This window comes from Ceratotherium simum, chromosome 12 (assembly GCF_057802395.1).
Source record: "Ceratotherium simum simum isolate JZ-2026a chromosome 12, ASM5780239v1, whole genome shotgun sequence".
NCBI classification, from domain to species: domain Eukaryota; kingdom Metazoa; phylum Chordata; class Mammalia; order Perissodactyla; family Rhinocerotidae; genus Ceratotherium; species Ceratotherium simum.
This window is the reverse complement of record NC_141911.1, coordinates 6876140-6895841: the sequence shown is the minus strand read 5'-3', so window position 1 is coordinate 6895841 and position 19702 is coordinate 6876140. Positions and strand designations below refer to the sequence as shown.

The 19702-nt window shown below is 45.5% G+C and overlaps 1 protein-coding gene across 2 annotated transcripts in view; it reads right to left on the bottom strand.

Moving 5' to 3' along the window:
- Nucleotides 1-19702, bottom strand: part of DPYSL2 (dihydropyrimidinase like 2) — a 134664-nt gene that overhangs the window by 30657 nt on the left and 84305 nt on the right. For both annotated transcript variants that reach the window (XM_004433560.3, XM_004433561.3), the window contains exon 4: nucleotides 1853-2017. In XM_004433560.3, coding sequence (XP_004433617.1) covers nucleotides 1853-2017 — 165 coding nt within the window. The remainder of the gene's footprint in view (nucleotides 1-1852; nucleotides 2018-19702) is intronic.

Sequence of the window (19702 nt, the reverse complement as noted above, 5' to 3'; positions counted from 1 at the left end):
TTAAAAATGGTTAACATGGTAAATTTCATGTTAGGCTGTATTTTACCACAATTAAAAGTTAAAAATTAAAAACAAAAGTTGCCCCCAACTGTTGTGACTTTAACAAGAAAATGAATTAGAAGATTCTGTAGATGAAAATGTATAATAAATGTCTTTTCTTTGGTAAACAGACTGCCCTCCAAGCTCATTTTTAACAAACATTTTTAAATAAAAGGTCCATGAGTGCAACAAGCAGATGTCGCAATTCTCATCCTGGCATTTTACAATTCTTGCCTCCAGAGGAACCAGACCGAGAATGCCTGCCCGACATCCCTCACAGTGGTAAACAATCGTACTGACAACCTTCTAGCCTTGGAGCTTAATTCAAGCCACTGAGGGTGCTGGAAGCTGCCCGAGTTCAATGACTCAGGACATCCTGGCCCTTCTCTCCTGCTAGGCAACAGTTGCTATGGTAACCTTCTTGGCTGATTTGGAGTAAATTCATTATAAGTATCAAAGTTAAATCCATTTGAGTCCCAGTATTCTCAAAAGCGAGAAAGGTCAAAGGTTAGCTATTTTCTTTTATGTGGGACCTTCATACCTGAAAGAATCTTAAGCTATCTAGTTCAACACCCTCACGTGATAGATTTTGGGTGTGTGTGTGTGTGTGTGTGTGAGGAAGATCAGCCCTGAGCTAATAACATCTGATGCCAATCCTCCTCTTTTTTTCTGAGAAAGATTGGCCCTGGGCTAACATCAGGGCCCATCTTCCTCTACTTTATACGGGACACCGCCACAGCATGGCCTGACAAGCGGTGAGTCGGTTCACGCCTGGGATCTGAACCTGCGAACCCCGGGCCACCGCAGCGGAGCCCACGCGCTTAACCACTACGCTACTGGGCCAGCCCCCGTGACAGATTTTTTTAAAAACTGAGACTCATAAAATGTAAGTGATTTGCTCTAGGTCATACAGCTAGGCCACACTAGGGCAAACATGCTCTTTGTGCAAGAGCAGAGACAGAAACCCAAGACTCTAGATCTTCACTCTGGGCTTTTTCTACCACATCCATGCCTAGAGATTTCCCTCCTGCCATTTTACTCGGAGGTCATGGTACTTCTGAGCCTAGAAGTCCCAGAACCCTAAAGCAATAGATGCTTCCCTGATGGCTGAGATCCAGTGAAGTCAACACGTGACCCTAGGAGTCTAGTCCATAGCCAAGCTCCAGGAGACCCTTGAAGACAATGTGGTATGGCAACACCACCTAAACCACCCCCTCCAGGGTCCTGTGAACAAAAGGGTCCCAGGGGCACCTTGAGGGAGTTATAGTCTTCCAGCCTCCCTGGGAATCTTTCAGAACCCAGTTCCTGGAATCTTGCTCCCCAAAATAGTCCTGTGGAACAAAAAAGATCCCTCAGGTTGCCCCAGAGCCTCATTACCCTCAAATCTACCCCGGTTCTTCCACGTTTGCAGAACAATGCTGTTCAAATCCTCTACTCTCCTAAGACCGCCCAGAATCCTCACTGGGATATCCACCGTCATCCTTTGAGGGCAATCGCTCTTGAAGCCTCAACTCCCCACCTGGCTAGGTCACACAATTCCCTCAAACCAATAAGCTGTGAGCAGTCGTGACATAAGAACAGGTCCCCCTAATAAGGCCCATGTTCTCATATCAAAGCTTCTATCGCTGCACTGGGTTTGGCCACCTCCAACCAGCATGAACTGTAGCCCATGCCCTCTCTCCTTGCAGGCAAGGGGGTGAGGCACAAAAGGGATCTATAAGCATTATTCACAGAGCTTTTCTTCACAGAGCTGTGCCAGCTCATAGACTGAAATGGAAATACCCCCAGAAGGTGTCGGGTCGGCGCAACGTACCATGGTCCTTCACCAGGGCCTCCATCTCCTCTTGGATGCCCTTATGCCACTCAGTGATGTCCACGTGCAGAGAGTAGTCGCAGCAGGACTTGCTGTCGGCCCATTCCCTCCACTGGTCGAAAGCAGCCAGCAGGCTTGTCCCAGGCTCGGGAACGACATGGTCAACTAGAAAAGAACAGAGATTTGTCATCATCAAGAGAAACCTTAAAGGCCACAGGGCAGCAGGTGTTTTCCCATTTCAATCCTGAACAAGGCTTCTCAAGTTCAAAATCGAGATGGTGATCTCTATAACCAGCTTCTAAGAATCCACTTAAGCCAGCTGACTACCCAAGAGCGAGAAAGCAGAAAGGAAAAACTTGGCATGGCATGACTGCTCCAGTGAAACCACGCATGAACTGCCCAGATCTGATTTCCCAGCTCAAAACCCCTGAAAGCCCACACCTCAGGCACTTTTCACGGACAATGAGTCCTTATGGACAATGGCAGTGTCAAATGGCCGGCCAGAGCTGCCAAACCTCTTTCTGTGTTGATAGCTGCTTGTGAGACGCCCCCCCTAGAGGACAAGGAACTTGAAGATGCTGGACCGGAGCCACGCAGACTGGGCCTTTTAAATGCTCCCTGGCATATCCACTCTCTCATCTCCACTCGTATTTCTCCAGCATAATACCACTTTGTAATTTAAGGGAGATCTTTCAACTTAAGAGTTCAAAGCATTTGAAAACCGTGGTTATCGTTGTATTATTATTGAGCTAGGCTGATAGAGGACAGAGGACTCTGGAATTAGGCTGACCTGAGATTGTTTCCTGGCTCCACAACCCACCAGCAAGGCACTCTTGGGTAAACTATTTCATCTCCACTACCCGAAGTTCCTGTGCTGGTTTAAAATAGAGATATTACCTACCACGTCTGTAGGTAGGTATGTATGAGGATTGTTATGAGGATTAACTGAGACAGCATATCTATCAACCGTATTTCACTCCTCTATTTAAATCCTCCAATGGCTCCCTCTTGCTCTTCAGATAAAGATTAAAGTCCCCACCAAGGTCTACAAGACCCTGACCAGCTTGGCCCCTGCCTACCTCTACAGCATCACCCTGGACCGTCTCCCCCTTGCACTCTGCTCTCCAACCACACCAGCTGCTTTTCAGTTCCTACAACAGCAGCCTGCTCCCTTCTGCCACAGGGCCTTTGCACATTATTGTCTCTCTTAGGTCTTGGAGAGCTCTCACCCAGTTACCATGATGACAGGAGGTTTACCAGAACTATTAATGACCCATCTTCTACACAGGGACACTAGAATACAAACTGAAATGACTTGTCCAAGGTGAAATCAAATTTATGCAACAAAGAAGATAAAATCCAGGATTCTTGATGCCCAAAGCAATGAATAATTCTTCTAAATAAAATATTAGATTTTCTATACCCAGGTAAGCAGTTCTCAGCTAAGAAAATGCCAACCCAGGCAATGTTAGTGAGCTCAGATTTCTGAAATGGATCAAATCTTGCAGATGCTGCTAAATTGTAACCAACTGAGCTTGGCTTTATATGTCTCAAAAATATGGACATCTACGCTGAATTTTCTTTTGATAAATTTTACTTTGTGTAAGTAGTAGTATATGTAATGAAATGGGTACATACATAGCTGGTACTGTAAGAATATAATGTCATCTAAATGAAAGCAATGAGAATGTACACTTGTAATGCAAGCCTGTCCCATTTGTAAAATGCTAACACAGAAACCCTGACAAAACAATTCCAATTTTCTTCTTAAATTGTGTCCCCCAACCCTCTGGGGAAAAAAAAAGAGGATAACACAACTTTGTAGCAATCACAATTTGGACAGAATCTCCCCAGGCTTCATCTGTTGTCCTCTTCCAAACCACTATTCATAGCAGCCAGAAGGATCTTAAACCTTTCATCAGATCCTGTCCCTCTCCTAATTAAATCCTGTCCACCATCTTTAGAGTAAAATTCAAACTCCTTCTCTTGGTCCTGCAATCCGGCCCTGGCTCATCTCTCCACTCTCTGCCCCCTGCCCCCTGCCACCACCATCAGGCCACCCCGGCCGTGTTTCACTCTGACCTGCCCAACCCCTACTCACCTCCAGGCCTCTGTACAAGCAGTCTCCTCTCTCTGGAAACCCCTCCCCTGGCTCTGTACTCGGGCCTCTCCCCCTCCTCCTTCTCATCAGGCTGAACGTCACCATCCCAGGATCGCATCACCATGTGCAGGAGTTTCTGTATCAGTTTCCCTAGCGTGCTGACTCCCGACTAGGATGTCAACTCCCTGAAAGCAGGAAGTGGGTGCCTCGAGAGAGGAAGTGCTCAGTAAATATTTTCAATAAACGGATCGATGTTCCCTTCCAGCTCACATTCCACACTGCAAGAGCAGGTCCAGCACAGAAGGAGGTGCTCTCCTGGGAACACAACCAGATTTTCCTGCTCAACCCCAAGCATACGTAAGACCATCTGGTGCCATGCTGCTCAAACTTCAGGGTTATAAGAATTCTCTTGAGAGCGTATAAAACACAGGTTTGCGGACATCACCCCCACAGTTTCAGTTTCAGCAGGTCTGGACTGGGACCTGAGAATTTGCATTTTTAATAAGCTCCTGGGAGCTAAAGAGTCCACCTTGGACCACTTTGAACATCACTAATTGAGTGCAAATCCTTTCAGATTTACTCTCCTGTCACCTCCATTCACTCAGAGGCATTATACTGCAAGGGTCCCCTTGACCACCCAACAGTATCATCACTTATAAATACCATCAGGTTCCCTGGCTGTAATACCATGGCTTCCCTCCATATCCAAAAATAGCTCCTAGAGTTATGAACCCTTGAAAGCTCAGGATAGACAAAGCTGAGGGCTTCAGGGAAATAAACATATTTCCTCCAAGAGCTAATGACACTCAGAAATGTGTCCACGAAAAGTCTCCACATGTTTTCCCACAGATCTCTTTCCATAGAAGCTCTCCTGGGAAGAGCTGCTCCAGGGAAGAGAGCAGAATGTCACGCTTCCTTCCGGAAGGAGCAGATTCCCCACTGAGCACACAGCCTGAAAGCGACTTGCCCCGAACCCACAGGCCTTTTCTCTGGTGACTTTCCTAAGCTATCCGCCCCTGGAGGAGCCTGGCTTTTGCCTTGGAGCTGACTTCTCTCCACTCGTGCGAGACATGAGGGAAAGCGCATCAACCCCGCCTTCCAGCGGACTGTGGGGTCAATGAGGCCCAAGTTCTGGTTCTGGTTCCTGCTGCAGGGCCTTCTCACTGAACAATCTTTGGAACCTCCATTTCTTCACCTATAAAACATGGCCCGCCCTACTGGGAGGGCTGCAAGAAGTTTAAGAAAGCGTGTGCGAAAGCACCTGGCAAATGTCTGGCACACACGGAGTTTTCATTCCCTCAGGATGAGCAATCGGAAACCCCACTGTGGTTTCAGTGGGAGGCCGTGAATGTGGTTTATGAGGGAGCCCAGAATATGCCCCAGGACAGTGGCCTGAATTTAGGCCTGAATTTAAAACCAATGTCTAGAAGTGCTTTCATCTAGAAGACACTAGCTATTTCCAAAGGACTAGCATTCCTTCTCTTAAAACTGTCAAAGGACCCTAAATTTTTTTATTGAGATGTAATTCACATACTATACAATTCACCCATTTAAACTGCGTAATTCAATGGTTTTTAGTCTAGTCACAGAGTTGTGCAACCATCGCCACAATCTAATTGTAGAACATCACCCAAAAAAGAAACCCCAGACCCATCAGCAGGCCCTCCCCCTGCCCTCCTATCCTTGCTACTCCCGGCCCTACGCAATCACTAACTTGCTTTCTGTCTCTAAAGATTTGCCTATTCTGGACATTTCATATAAAAGGAATCATACAATATGTGGCCTTTTGTGTCTGGCTTCTTTCACTCAGCATAATGCTTTCAGGGTTCATCCACATTGCAGTGTGTCAGCACTCCATTCCTTTTCATTGCCCTCACTGGTTCTGGTATCTGATTTTTACGTTTATTGGATAATGGCAAAGTGTTAGACACAGAGTAAACAAGCTGCTCCTTGAAATTTATACAGGACTCCCTTGGAGTAGTATTTGAAAGACTCTAATTTTTTTAACTTTTTATTTTGAGGTAAATGTAGCTTCACACGCAGTTGTGAGAAATGATACAGAGAGATCCTCAGACCTTCCACACAGCGACGCCCAGGGGTAACGTCTTGCCCAACTTCAGCACAACATCACAACCAAGAAGTCAACGCTGACATAATCCAAGACCCTAGTTTTTAAAAGGCCAGTGCGGTTGGTATTTCTGACCAGTTCTCAAGGGGCCCTTCGTATTTAAAACACAGAGAGAGGCCAGAAAAGTCATCACCGCGTCCCTGTTCTGGAATTGAAGAGACGAGCAGGAACCACATTCCAAAAATCTGCCAGGGGGGATAAGCAGGTGGAGAGAAGGAAGAGGGGGGACAGCCCTGCCAGGTCCCCTTTTTGGCTCCCAGCTTCTTTGAAGCCTCACACCCAGTCGCAGGAAGGGGCAGTTCTACACACACCACCCGCGCCCCCGGGATACCTACTCTATCAGAATCACCCATCGCCAGCCTCCCATTCCAGAATCATCACTGCTCATTCTCTAGTCCCAGCACCTAACTGCGTGTGCATCAGTCTCTCCCTTTTTCATCTTAGATAAATTAATGGACTTGAATGAAAAGCAAACCACCAGGGAGATGACAACAGAAGCCACAGCTGGCTTATCTACAGCGTCCCCGAGCTGGCATCCACTCAGCAAAATGCCGGGTGACCTATTCAACAAGGAATGGCTTTTGTTGGTGGAGAGATAAGAACCTTTGGGAGCCTGGCCGGCCAGTTAGAATAACATGGTTTTGTTCTGAAAAACAGGCAGAAAAGGAAGAGAAGACACCTGCCGCTGAGAATCTAAGGGGTCCCCAGAGAAGTGTTGGAGGACAGATGGGGTCAGACGCCTGAGTTCTGGCAAGTTCTGCCGCTTATTCATCACGTGACTTTGGGCAAGATATTCAACCTCCCTGGGCTTCAGCTTCCTTATCTGTAAAATGGGGCTAATATTGGTACCTGACCCATCGGGTTCTAGCGAGGTGTAAATGAGCTAATACGGGAACAACTTAGAAGAGCGCCTGGTACATGGACGAGCTCAATAAACACAGCAAGAAGACAAGGTTCCAGTCCTTTACAAGGAAAACTGTCTGGCATTAACCCCTCCGTGAAGTATGTGGGGGCCTCTAAAGCACACCGTTACAGGGCTAACTACTTGCCTTGTGCAAATCCACTGCTTCTCCTGCAACACAAGGAAGCATTGTTCTCAGCGCTGGAACCATCTAGAATGTTTGTGCCTGATGTTCTCATCTACAAACTGATGACAATAACGTACCTCACAGCATTTTCTGAGTGTTCACTGAGAAGGTGTTCGTCAACTACAAAGCACTCTTCAAATATGACCAGTTATCATTCGTCTTTTCTTCCCTGTGTCCCCTAAAGCACTAAGCCAAAGCACGGGCACACAGAAGGTGCTCAATGAGCACAGGAGAGACCACACATCATGCGCGCCTCTGGCAAACAAGGCCTTGGCCAACTCTAGCCCCGGAGCTCCGGGGCCTCTTCCTCCCAGGGGCCCAGCCACGCGACTCCACGATGGAACACACCGAGCTAAGACGCGCTGGAGCTCCACCAGAGCCCTCAGAGCACACAGCTTTCCTGTCGGTCTGCCACACAGACTCCCGTGGCTGGTTTTTAAATCCCCCCAAGGCCGGCGAGGGGCCCCACTGCCTTAGGTTAGTTAACACCGGCCAAAGAAAGAGTGACTAACTTTAACGCAAGTGTCATTCTCATACTTCAAAGACGGAGTAACAGTAAAAATAATTAACATTTATTGAACACTTTCTATGTGCCTGGTACTATTCTATGCATCTTCCACGGATTACCTCATTTAATCCCTACACCAGCCCCTGAGGTTGGAGCCCGCGTTGGCTCCAGGTTTCAGGTGAAGAAGCTGAAGGACAATGAGATTAAGTGACGTGCTCGTGTTCCTTAAGACGCACCCAGCAGAGGGCCTGGCATACATCAGGGGTGCAACGCTCACACCACCCGAGCCTTGGCCAAGTGAGGCCCTTGGCAGAACTCTGGGAGGTCGGCGATAATGTGGTCTTAGCTGGTGCAGCTCCTGACCGGCAGAGGTGGACTGTGACCCCAGGACGTGACTCCGGAGCCCTTACTGTCAAAAGAGGGTGGGGAGGGGTGGTTGAGAAGGGAAATGCAGTCCTAGCCCTTTATATATTCTACCTACAGCGAGTAGTTCAACAATTCAGTCACCAAACAGGAAAGCCGTGGAATCAGCCCCGCAGTCGCAGGCTATTAGCACAGAATCCTAACCGCTCGGACCCTGAGGCACTTGGGTAATCCCCTATTTCTCTCTTTCCCAAACTTTCTTTAATGTAATCTTGCTTTTAAAACTAAACAAGTACATTCATATAAACCAAGTGGAGTTGTCAGTAATTGTGCAGCATCCAGCGAGCACTGCTAGAATCATTAAGCCAGAATCTGGGGGGAACAAGGACCGAGGCAAGATCCAGTAAAATGTATTTATAAAACAAAGAGCCTCTTCAGAGATCTGATCATCAGCCAGCTTTGGAGGAAACAAAGAGGTAGGAGATATAAACCATGTCCTTAAAATGTTTAAAAACTAGTTGGGGACAAAAAACTACGTTAAAAGCTACACATCGGAAACGATTCTGCTTGATCCTCGTGCTCCTGCCCTCTTCCCGCCCATCCTTCCCACCAAGCTCTGGAAAGAGCCGGATGTTGGTGATGCCCCCACTTTCTCGCCTCCCATTCACTGTTCGCTCCACCCTGCCAGCACCATCAAACGTGCTCCTGATTCATCCCATCCCTGCTCCCCAACCCACACCACCCTCTGCGGCCTTGGGGTGACCGCCCGCAGCATCGCGGCTCCGGCTGCCCACGCCCGCCCCAGCTTCTGGACAGCGCTCTGCAAGTTCGCCTCCCGCTTCTCTGAATAATTTTCCCCAGGCTCCTCTTTCTCCCCCACATTTTCCAGGAGCTCTGTACTGCTTCATTAGATTCACTCACATTTCTGACGTTTATTCAAAAGGTCCTGAGCTGGGGATCTGAACAGTGGAACAGCAGGTCCTTCTTCGACTGGCCCGCATGGAGCTCCTTATTTCTTGCTCTCGTCTGTCTTCTTTTTCTTCTCTTTCCTCCCAGTCAGTCCTCACTTTCCTCCCTCCTGATCTCCTTCCTCCCCATTTCTCTGCTTCCCACAGTCTTCTTCTGCATCTTGGGATCAGCACTCACCAGCTGGATTTGGGGATCTGCCCTCTTCAGTCGCAGGCAAATCCCCATGATAAGTACCTGGATGCTGGTGGGACCCAGGTGGGACAGGCTACAGCACCTGTCAGGTGCTGGCTCCAGCTGCACAAAGGAAACTGCCCGTCCAGAGGCTGAGAATGGGCACATGAAGCTTCCCACACTTGCAGTCCACACCCCCTGCCCACCAGATTTCCCTTCCCGTGGCCTGGGCCCACTGGAATGAGGTTACCATTTCTTCCAGACTGCTGGAAGATGACTCTGGGAGTCCAGGAGTCAGAGCTGGGGACCGAGGGTAGGCAAAGAGAGATGGGGAGCAGGGTAGAGAGAAGGCCCAGATTCCCAACCCAGTGTTATTTCTGATTCTAAAGATGATCTTGGAAAGGTATCTTTGGCTTTTCATTCCATTTTCACAATTTAACACAGGCATAAACAGAGCTCCCCACTTTAGGGAAATATATTTATCCCTCCAGAAATATTTTTAAATGGGAATGAGACCATTGAACCATGTTTAATTTCATACCCCTGTTTGCACTTATTTGATAGCAATAGTATCAGCCTCACATTGGTATAGCTTTTTAGCAGTTCACAAAGTGCCATCACATACCTTATCTCATTTGATGCTCAAACTAGGTAAGAGATGGGGAAGTTGGGTGCCACGAGACTTGCCTGCAGTCGTGCAGACACTAACTCAAGAGCTGGAACCCAAACCTGCCTTGTTTTACAGCCTTTGCTAACCACCACCTTCTTGGCATTTCTACAAATAGCACTCACCTCAACTTTCCATATCTAAACCCTTTTCTATCACTGAAAACATATGTAGGTTCACTTAAGTGGGCAGCTGACGAACTTAACCCATGGACAGAGGGGGAAATAGCCAATGCTAGTTCATGAAAGTCAATTTGGGGCATCAGGTAAAGAGTGTGTCAAAATGTCAGCACCTCATAAACCCTTTTCTTTGAGGCTTGGTTAGCTTGCACACAGTCTCCTTGCACGCAAGATCAAAGGCCAGGCTAATGAAACCTGTGTGTGGGAATGGAGGGTCATTTATAATGCGTAAATCCTTGAAGAGTGACAAACCCAACGATGAGAAGTCTCCTTGACTCATCAAAAGCAGACAGAGAGAGACTGGGAGAGCCCGAGAGCCCATCTGTAGGCAGCATGGGGTCAACGTTCCCAGGAAGGGGCCCACCAGAGTCCACCGGTGGGCATGGGGAGGGAGTGCCCAAAGTGACCCACTTGGCCAGAAAGGGCTTGACTTGAAAATCAGCCTCTGAGGCAGGAGCTGGTAGTTTGCTCTCCATTCACTCAGAGTGGATGTGCATGGGCTGAGTAGCGCCTGCAGGGAAGGTTTCAACAAACTGCGAATGGTGAGAACAAATCTGGAGGAGCACTGTTTAACCACCAGGAGTGCTTAAAGGACTTCAGTGGTTTGTGCACAATGATGCTACTAATCACTCACAAGTCTTAATTATTGATACAAGCAAGTCGGGCAGACTCGACTCAAAGAGACCGTTAGTGGCTAGAGTCAGGTTCAGATCCAGGGACCCTTAGAAATGGTTCTGTCTTTTTACTACCGAGGAATCTGAGTCCCAGAGAAGTTTCAAGAGTTGCTAAAAGACACATACGGAGATGTAGCAATACCAAAATTAATCCTAGGTCTGAATCCAAAATGTGTACTATTTCCTTTACTTTTTTTTAATAATAGGAGAAAATATTACCTATAATCCTGCCATCCTAATAGAACCTATGAATCTTTTTCTCTATCTTCTTCCAGATCTGTCATGTGCATATATTTTATGTGGGTGTAATCACAGGGCACGCTCACTTTTAATTGTGGCTTTTTTAATACCATGTTGTCTTAGAATCTTCATAATTCAATTTTTTATGAGAGCTACTCTTGAGGGAAACCACTATAACTTTCTTAACCATTCCCCGATGTTGAACCTATAGATTGCTTCCAATTTTCCTCTATTATACGTAATGTTCTTATGAAGATGTTCACACAAATAACTCTCCCCCATTTTTTTAAAATCTTTTATTTATTTATTTTTCCCCCAAAGCCCCAGTAGATAGTTGTATGTCATAGTTGCACATCCTTCTAGTTGTTGTATGTGGGACGCGGCCTCAGCATGGCCGGAGAAGTGGTGCGTCGGTGTGCACCCAGGATCCGAACCCGGGCCGCCAGCAGCAGAGCACACGCACTTAACCGCTAAGCCACGGGGCCGGCCCAACTCTCCCCCATTTTAAATGGTTTTCTCTAGAGTTGGGATTCCTGGATGAGCCACGGTTCTTAATACAGATGATCATGTTGCATTACAAAAGTGTCACCACTTTACACTGCCACCAGCAACACAACAGGATGTCACTCCAGCCAGTGCTGGTATTTCATCTTATTTGCTAACTATTTAAGGGGGTAAAAAACAAAGCTCTTTCACTATACCAGGCCATCTCTGTTTCAGATAAATGGCCACCTTCCAAGACCCAAATAGGGGACTGAGTAATACATGAGATGAGATCAACCAGCTGTACAAAGAAGTCACTGACACTTTAACAAGAACATGATCAAATGGCTACATCCACCATCTTAGTTCTAGTGACCCCTCAACGCTTCTCTCTGCTTTGTCAACCTGAGCCCTGAGATGATCCCCAGTAAGGCCACCTTGTTAGGCACACAAGACGTAGGCAAGGCAGCACAGACCCGGAGAGAGCCCAGGCCCCTGAGCCCCCGGTGTACAGAGAGAAGCTTTGCTTTGTCTCAGCTCCATGTATGTCCACAGATAGACACTTAATAGAAAGTGCCATCCCCAAAGCAGGATGACGAAATCGTGGCCTGGGGAGAAGGCAAGGAGAGCCAAAGGTGAAAATTCCAGCCAAATTCATTAGAATGCAAAGCTTCAAACTTCAGGTCAACGTAGAAGTTCTCCAAGAGATGTTGAAATTGTTGGCTAACTGTGGGAGAGGGTTCTGTTTCCTGTAATTAGACAGGCATTCTGAGTCTGAGTCTGAAAAGAAGCCGAGTTTCGTGCATCTCATATCCACGCAACAGTGGGAGAAACACAGAGTTTGCTTCAGGCTAGCATTTCGATCCTGGAATTCTTCTAAGCATTCCGAAGTCACGGGGACAGACTACTCACACACAGGGACTTCACCGGCCCTCAAACACCAAGCTCAGAAACCTGGGCCTCAACACCACCATCTGAAAAGCTGGGCTGAAACATGCTTTCGTTCATGAAGGAAATGTTAGAGAACCAGTAAAAACAGTGCGAGGTGAGTACGGTCTCCAATGCCGAACTGTCCCCACTGACTGTGCTGGGGACAGGACCACGATGAAAACCCACAGCGAGCACACCACAGACGCACAGGGCTTTGGCTCCCAAGCTTACTTGTCTGGGGTTGAATCTATGCTCTGCTACTGACTAGTTCCAGGACCTTGGGCAAGTTACTTAACCCCCCAGTGCCTCAGTTTCCCCACGTGCAAAAAGAGAATAGCAACAGTGCCCACTTCACAGTATAGGGGTTAAAAGCATGAACTCTGGAGTCAGCTCTGCCCCCCAGTAGCTGTGTAACTCAGGATCCTTAACCCTCTCTGGGCCTCAGTTTTCTTGTCTGTAAATGGAGATAATAATGGTATCTATTCACAGGGTTGTTATGAAATGGTATTTGTAAAGGGCTTACAGCACTGCCTGGCAAAGTAGGTCCTATATAAGCATCTGTTAAATAAATAAAGAGTAACATAGGAACGCTTGAGGATATAAGGCTGCTTGACCCGATTCTTGGCATGCACTCAGTCTTCGCCAAATGTTCAATTTTACTTTGAGGTATGATGTAAAGGGGATCAGACCTCGGGGGATCTCAGGGCACAGAATCTGGAAGGCCCAGGGCACCCTCCAGTGCTGCTTGTGGGCCAGGCGGCAGGGGAAGGGCTCAGCGGGGGAGGCTCAGGTAGAGGACCCAGGAGGAGCAAGAGTGGGTGGGAAGGGGCCAGATAAAGGTGTTACTGACAGGAGGCCGGAGGCTCCCAGCACCACAAGGAAGGCATGGAACTTCATCTAGCAGAACAGCCGGGTGCATAAAACCAAGCAAGACCAAAACAAGTAAAACAAATCTGTCCAGTTTACACAGCAAGTAAGCACTGGTCGTAAAATAAAAGACAGTATAATGCTAGAGCAGGAAGAATCACAGAGACCCTCCCTGGTCCACAGACATAAACACAGACTTTTCACGTCCCAGGGACCCTCCCTGCCCGCACGCACCTCTCCTGACCCCTGGTCAGCCTGAGAGAAACAATCTTCCTATCAAATGGAACGTATTAGGAATTAACAGATTCATCCCCCATTTTATTATGAATCAAATGCAAGTAAACTGCCAATCAGAACAGATAACACCAACTAATCATCATTAACAGAGATCATGGAATTACAATCAAAAGCCAAGAAACCTGATCCTACCCTCGAAACATCACTTCAGTTAAATCTCCAGCAGGCTTTTTACAATATTGAAACTATTTAAAATAATTTTCAAAAACCCCTAGGGATATGGGAACCACAGGCTGGGATCAATGACCTGGTTCTCCCCTTTCCCTCTCCACGTGGGGAGAAGACCTGGCCGGAGGTGAGTTGCCTAAGAGCTGCTAGCCCGAGGCTCTACAGATGTCCTGAGCAGACCTCCTTCCGTCAGCACCATTTAACCAGACACAAGGTGCTGGGCACCGGGATGATGACCAGAGTCAGTGCATGTGCCTGTGTGTGTGCATGTGTGTATGCAGATGAGTGTGTACACACGTGTGTGCGAACATGCACGTGTGTCTGTGTGAGTGCGACGGGGCAGAGGGGTAGGAGGCAACCTCCCCACTCTATTTCCCGTGGCCTTCAGGCTGCTTTAAGGAAATGGAGGAGACTTCCCAGGTTTCCCCACAAAGTCTGCCATAAAATAAATTCCAGACTATGAACAAATTACATAAAGAATACAGGAAAGTAATGAGCGACAGGGACCCTAGGGGTTGGGGCCATGCGGGGACAACCTCAAGGGACTCCACATGGGGCCAGGTCAGACAGCTCTGAGGAGCTCCACCTCGAAAGAGGGGCGGCAGCTGGCCATGTCAGGCCAAGATGAGGTGGCTGGGGAAACATGTGAGTAATGACACTTCCTCTGTTTGTCTCAGCTTTTGGTTGCCCAGGGCTACCAGACCACAGATTCAGTGCTGGCCTGCCAAAAATAAGAGATTACAGGGCTCTGTGGAACATCACAAAAAAATAAAAGTCACACCACACGCCTTTCACGTGCAAAGACTGGGTTTGTCTCAGTTTTCTTTCCTGCCTGTTCCTTGTTGGGAAGGGAATCCAACTATAAACTCAAGGACTTGCCGCTTCCTAATTAGAGATCGACAGAAACACATGTACTCACATATATAAAGTGTGGAACCATGTCAAACCGCTCCAGCCAAAGCCCCAAGGTCATTGTCAAAACAGGAAAGAACAACAAGCAAATTAATGAAACAGGGTCATGTTTACATTCCTGTTGAAGTGGATAATCAAACAAACCCTATGATCTGATCACAAATCTTTCCGTGAAAATACGGACTGAACTAAAAGATGTGATGTTCACAACTACTATACTTCAGGATACCAGTTATGAACACACATCAAATAACACAGTACACACAAGAGGGCCTAGTTCACACAAGAACTGGTCTGTACACAGGACTCTAACTGGCGAATGAGCATCCATGCCACCCTTGTCGAAAGCTGCTCTGACAGTCTCGCTGTGCACGGTAAAGAGTGTATCGGCTATTGGACTGGCACTCAACCCAGAAACAAAGGCAGGAGTCTGGTGTCTATTCTGTCTGTTCCAGCGCTGCACAACTCTTCTCCCCGCATCCCCTCCAATAAAGCTGGGCAGGGAAGGAAGAGTTGGTGATGTCATATGTTGACTGGGATCTATCTCGAGCCAACATAATTGACGGGTGTTTTCCTCCTAGGAACCTGGACTGAATTCAAAAACATAGCATAACATCTCTGGAGTCTGAACCATGCCATTGTACCATCATGTGCTGCCCATCGCCGGCTGAGGGCTAACTGTTCAATGGGTCTTTTTTGCTCCCAGTGGATTAATAAGACTCTGAATAAGAGCCAGTGAATCTGGACAACAAGGTTTAAGCCTGATAAGGGTCCCAGTTGTTCAGGGAGCCTTTAATTACACTTTACAACTGTGTGGGGAGCTGAGAGTTCAGGCTGCACCCCGACACCAGCCCGCACTACTGTCCATAAATTTAACTGCTTCCTCACATTATGCTCTCTTCCTTCCCAGGGATGACAGCAATAAGAGATAATAACCCAGATGCAAAGGAGAGCTCCAAGGGAACTTTTCTTTTTATAAAACTCCTTTAAGTGCACAAGTACTTAAATACCAAAAACCTGAAAAACCAGAAAGAAATGAGGAAAAACCCAAAATTTTCCATTATTCCATCATCCAAAGAAAATTACTATTAACATATTGATGTATGTCTAGCCAATCTCTTTTTTCCTACCCACTTATACACCCACATATATATATTTTTTTTACAAAAGTGGTATCATAATTTTATAGTATGTAAATTAAACTTCAATGAGGCTCTTTAAAAAAAGGTAGTATCAAATCGGACACAGTGATCCTGGCCTGCTTTTTTCCATCAATATATTATGAACATGTTCACCTTAATAAATATGTTTCACAATGGTTTTTATTTTTATTTATTTATTTTTTTTCTGAGGAAGATCAGCCCTGCGCTAACATCTGTCAATCCTCTTTTTTTTTTTTTCTGAGGAAGACTGGCCCTGGGCTAACATCCGTGCCCATCTTCCTCCACTTTATATGGGATGCCGCCACAGCATGGCCTGACAAGTGGTGCATTGGTGCGCGCCCGGGATCAGAACCGGCGAACCCGGGGCCGCCGCAGTGGAGCACATGCACTTAACTGCTTGCGCCACCGGGCCGGCCCCGGCCCCTCACGATGGTTTTTAATGACTACATGCTATTTTGTTCTAGAGATGGCCATCATTTACTTAATCAATCACCTATATTGGTCATTTAGGTTGTTTCTAATTTTTTCTCATCATAAACAATGTTACAATGAACATCTTTAGAACTAAATGTTTGCACATTGATTATTCTGGCTCAAGGGGTATGAACACCTTTCGTTTATAAATTTTTAAAGCTCTTGTTAGATATTGTCTTGCTACCCTCCAGAAAGGCCTTATCAACGTGAACACCCATCAGCAGTTTGAGTGCCCATTTCACTACACCCCAGCCAACACCAGGTAGAGTAAGTCCTTTTTATATTTGAAAATTTAGTAGACAAAAACTTAACTCATTCTTATTTTAATTTGTATTTCTTTTATTACTCATTCAGTTGAATATGTTTTCATAAGTTTAATGGTAGAATTATTTCTTTTATTTGTACGCTTTTTCTATTAAAGTGTTCATCTTTTTATCAAAATGTTAAGATCTCATATTTTAAATGCGTCAACCCTTTACCATATATTGCACATCTAATCTCCTACTTCTTGGTTTTCCTTTAATTATTTAACTCTGATGATGTTTTTAATTCCTATGTAGCCAAATGTCTCCATCTTCTCTGATTTCTACCTTTGAGGAAATATCTAAATTATATGACTCTTTGTATTTTCTTCTGGTTGTCTTTTGACGTTATTGTTTAAATTTAACTAACCATCTGAAAGGTATTTTGTTCTATGATGTGAGGGAAGGGGTTGACCTGTCTTTGTTTTTTGAATGGTTAACTATTCCAGCATAATACTGTGACTATGTCATCATGTCACCATTAGTTTGAAATGTTACCTTTTGAAATGTTACATACACTAAATACTTAGATACAGTTGGTTCCACTTATGGATTTTCTACTTTATCTTATTGATGTAGATGTCTCTTCTGGAGCTAGTGCCATATCACTTTAATTATTATATTTTTTTATATATAGCCAGTAGTGGTCTCCTGTCCTTTTTCATTATGTTCTTTTTTAATATTTTCTTGGCTTTTATCATCTGTTGATTCTTCCACCTGAACTTCAAAATCATTCGGTCAAATGTCAAAAAAACAAAACACTAAAACACTTTTTGAGGTTTTGGTTGGAATCACACCGAATTTATAGATTAATCTCTAAAGAATATGTTCTTTACAGTTTTAGGTCTTTCTATTCATTAATAAAGGATTTCTTTTAATTTTTTAATGTCTTCTTTTGGGTCCCATTTATAAGAATGCATTCTTGTAATTTCCAGTTATTTTATATTTTGTGTTGCTATTGTGAATGATATTTTTAAATTATATTTTTCATTTGGTTATTTCTGACATACAGGAAAGCTATTAATTTTGAATACATATTTTTTAACTGATCATCCTAATAAGCTTTCTTCTTCGATCCATTATTTTCTTCAGTCAATTCCTTTGAATATTTAAGGTAAACCATCTAATGAATAGCAATCATTTTGTTTTTCCTTTCCAATATTTTTACTTCTTATTTTTCTTGTCTTATTACACTGGCCAGGACTTCCAGAACAATGTTAAATAATAGGGACAATAATTGGCATTCTGTTCCCTTATTCATCTGGGAAGAGACATGACGAATTTGCTGGGCCAGCCCTGGTGCTCCTACCCAAGTTCCATGGCCCAGGGACCTGATGCAAAATGGCAATTTCAAGGCAAAGAGACAGCAGTTCCTATACATTTTCCACAACCGAATAAAATGCCTTTGAGAAACACATGAGATATTGAATACTAAAACAGATCAAATGAAGACAATGCTAATATTTCCTACGGTAAAAGCAAGACTTCACACGGAGGGGATTAGGGTGGAGATGGTCAGATGTCACACTTTTCATTAATCCTGCAGTGAAGAAGTGTTGAAAACATGGCGGCATGGAGCCTGAGGGGCAGTCAGCGGCTGATTTCCCAGCTCTGTGCTTTTGTCACGGATTAGGTGCCTCGAGAAACTCAAAGGTGGGTTTGGAAGCAATTAACTGTTTTTCCAAGTTGTTTCTTTTCCTTTTGTAGGTTAAGGAGATGTAACCACCAGCCATCCTGAAACTGAACAAGCCTCACTGCAAGAGCTATGCCCGTGACCTCTGCCTTATTTTTAATGCAAAGATCTCTCTAGGAGGAGCTTAGGCCTCAATACGTGGAAGCGTGTTCTCCAACTGAGCCTGTGCAAGCGAATACTCGCCTCTCCCTTTTGAATATTCATTCCCCAACCAAATAAAAGTTCCTGCTTTCCTTTGTTCGGGGACGCCATGACTTTGGAAATGATTCCTCACGGCCTCCTATTTGCTGCAAATACACTTTACTTTGTGAGACAACTTCCACTGGTGTAGAGTCTTATTTAACTCACCAGGAAGCGAGCCCACTTGGTTCAGTATCACTTCCTGACTCTCTCAAGAGGAAGAAGGCAAGTTCTCCCATGCATTCCTTCACCTCCTCTTTCTCCAACTGGGTCCATAACCCCCTCCTCCAGGAAACCTTCTGAGACCGTCCAGATGGAAGCTGTCCACTTGCCCTTCGGACCTGGCAGAGTACTCATCTGGCTTTCACCTCCTCCCTGGCATGACTTTCCGGGACGCAATGACAACTCACTATCCAAATCTGGCCATCTGACTTCTCACTCAAAATCCACAAAATTGTCAAAAAAGACCTCCATTCAGTCACAACAAATTGCTCTCGGGGAGGGGTGGTTATAGATTCTCTCACTCAGGGCTCCTATCTTACTACTTTCACACAATGCTGAGGATCTCGGCCATCTGGTCCCCAAGCAGAAGGAAGACTTGAAATGTGAACTTAAATGGGGGAGGGTGGCAACCAAAGTCAGGCATACTAACAGCTCTAAGAAGTCAGAGAGGAAAGGAAGGGAGGAGGCAGGAAAATGATGACATGGAGACAAATATTCCCAATAGCTAGAGACCATTTGTGGGAGTTGTTAAAAACCCAACACTTCAAAGGTAAGCATAGTGCTATAACATAGATTCACAATAATAACCCTGAATCATTAAGAAAGGCTTAAATTACGTTCCGTTCCCTTCACGTAGAAGGAAATATGCACTACCCTTAAACAGGTATTTTTCATCAAAGTAGTTAAAAGTGCTTTTGCTTTAAAGGGTTAATTTTTCAGGAGAGAGTGGAAGGGGCCTTTCAGGAAGGAAGAGACTTAAAACATTCATTATGTGCCAGGCACACAATCGGTACTTTGTATACTCTATCAAATTTATGCTGCAGAGTAACCTTGAAACATCGTATTACAAATTAGAAAACTGTGGCTCAGAATTACCATATGATTCAGCAATTCCACCTCAGGGTGTACGTCCAAAAGAACTGAAAGCAAGGACTCAAACAGGTATTTGTACACCCATGTTCATAGTAGCATGATTCACAATGGCCAAAAGTGTCCATTCACAGATGAGTAGATTAAAAAAATGTGGTATGTACATACAATGGAATATAATTCAGCCTTAAAAAGGAATGA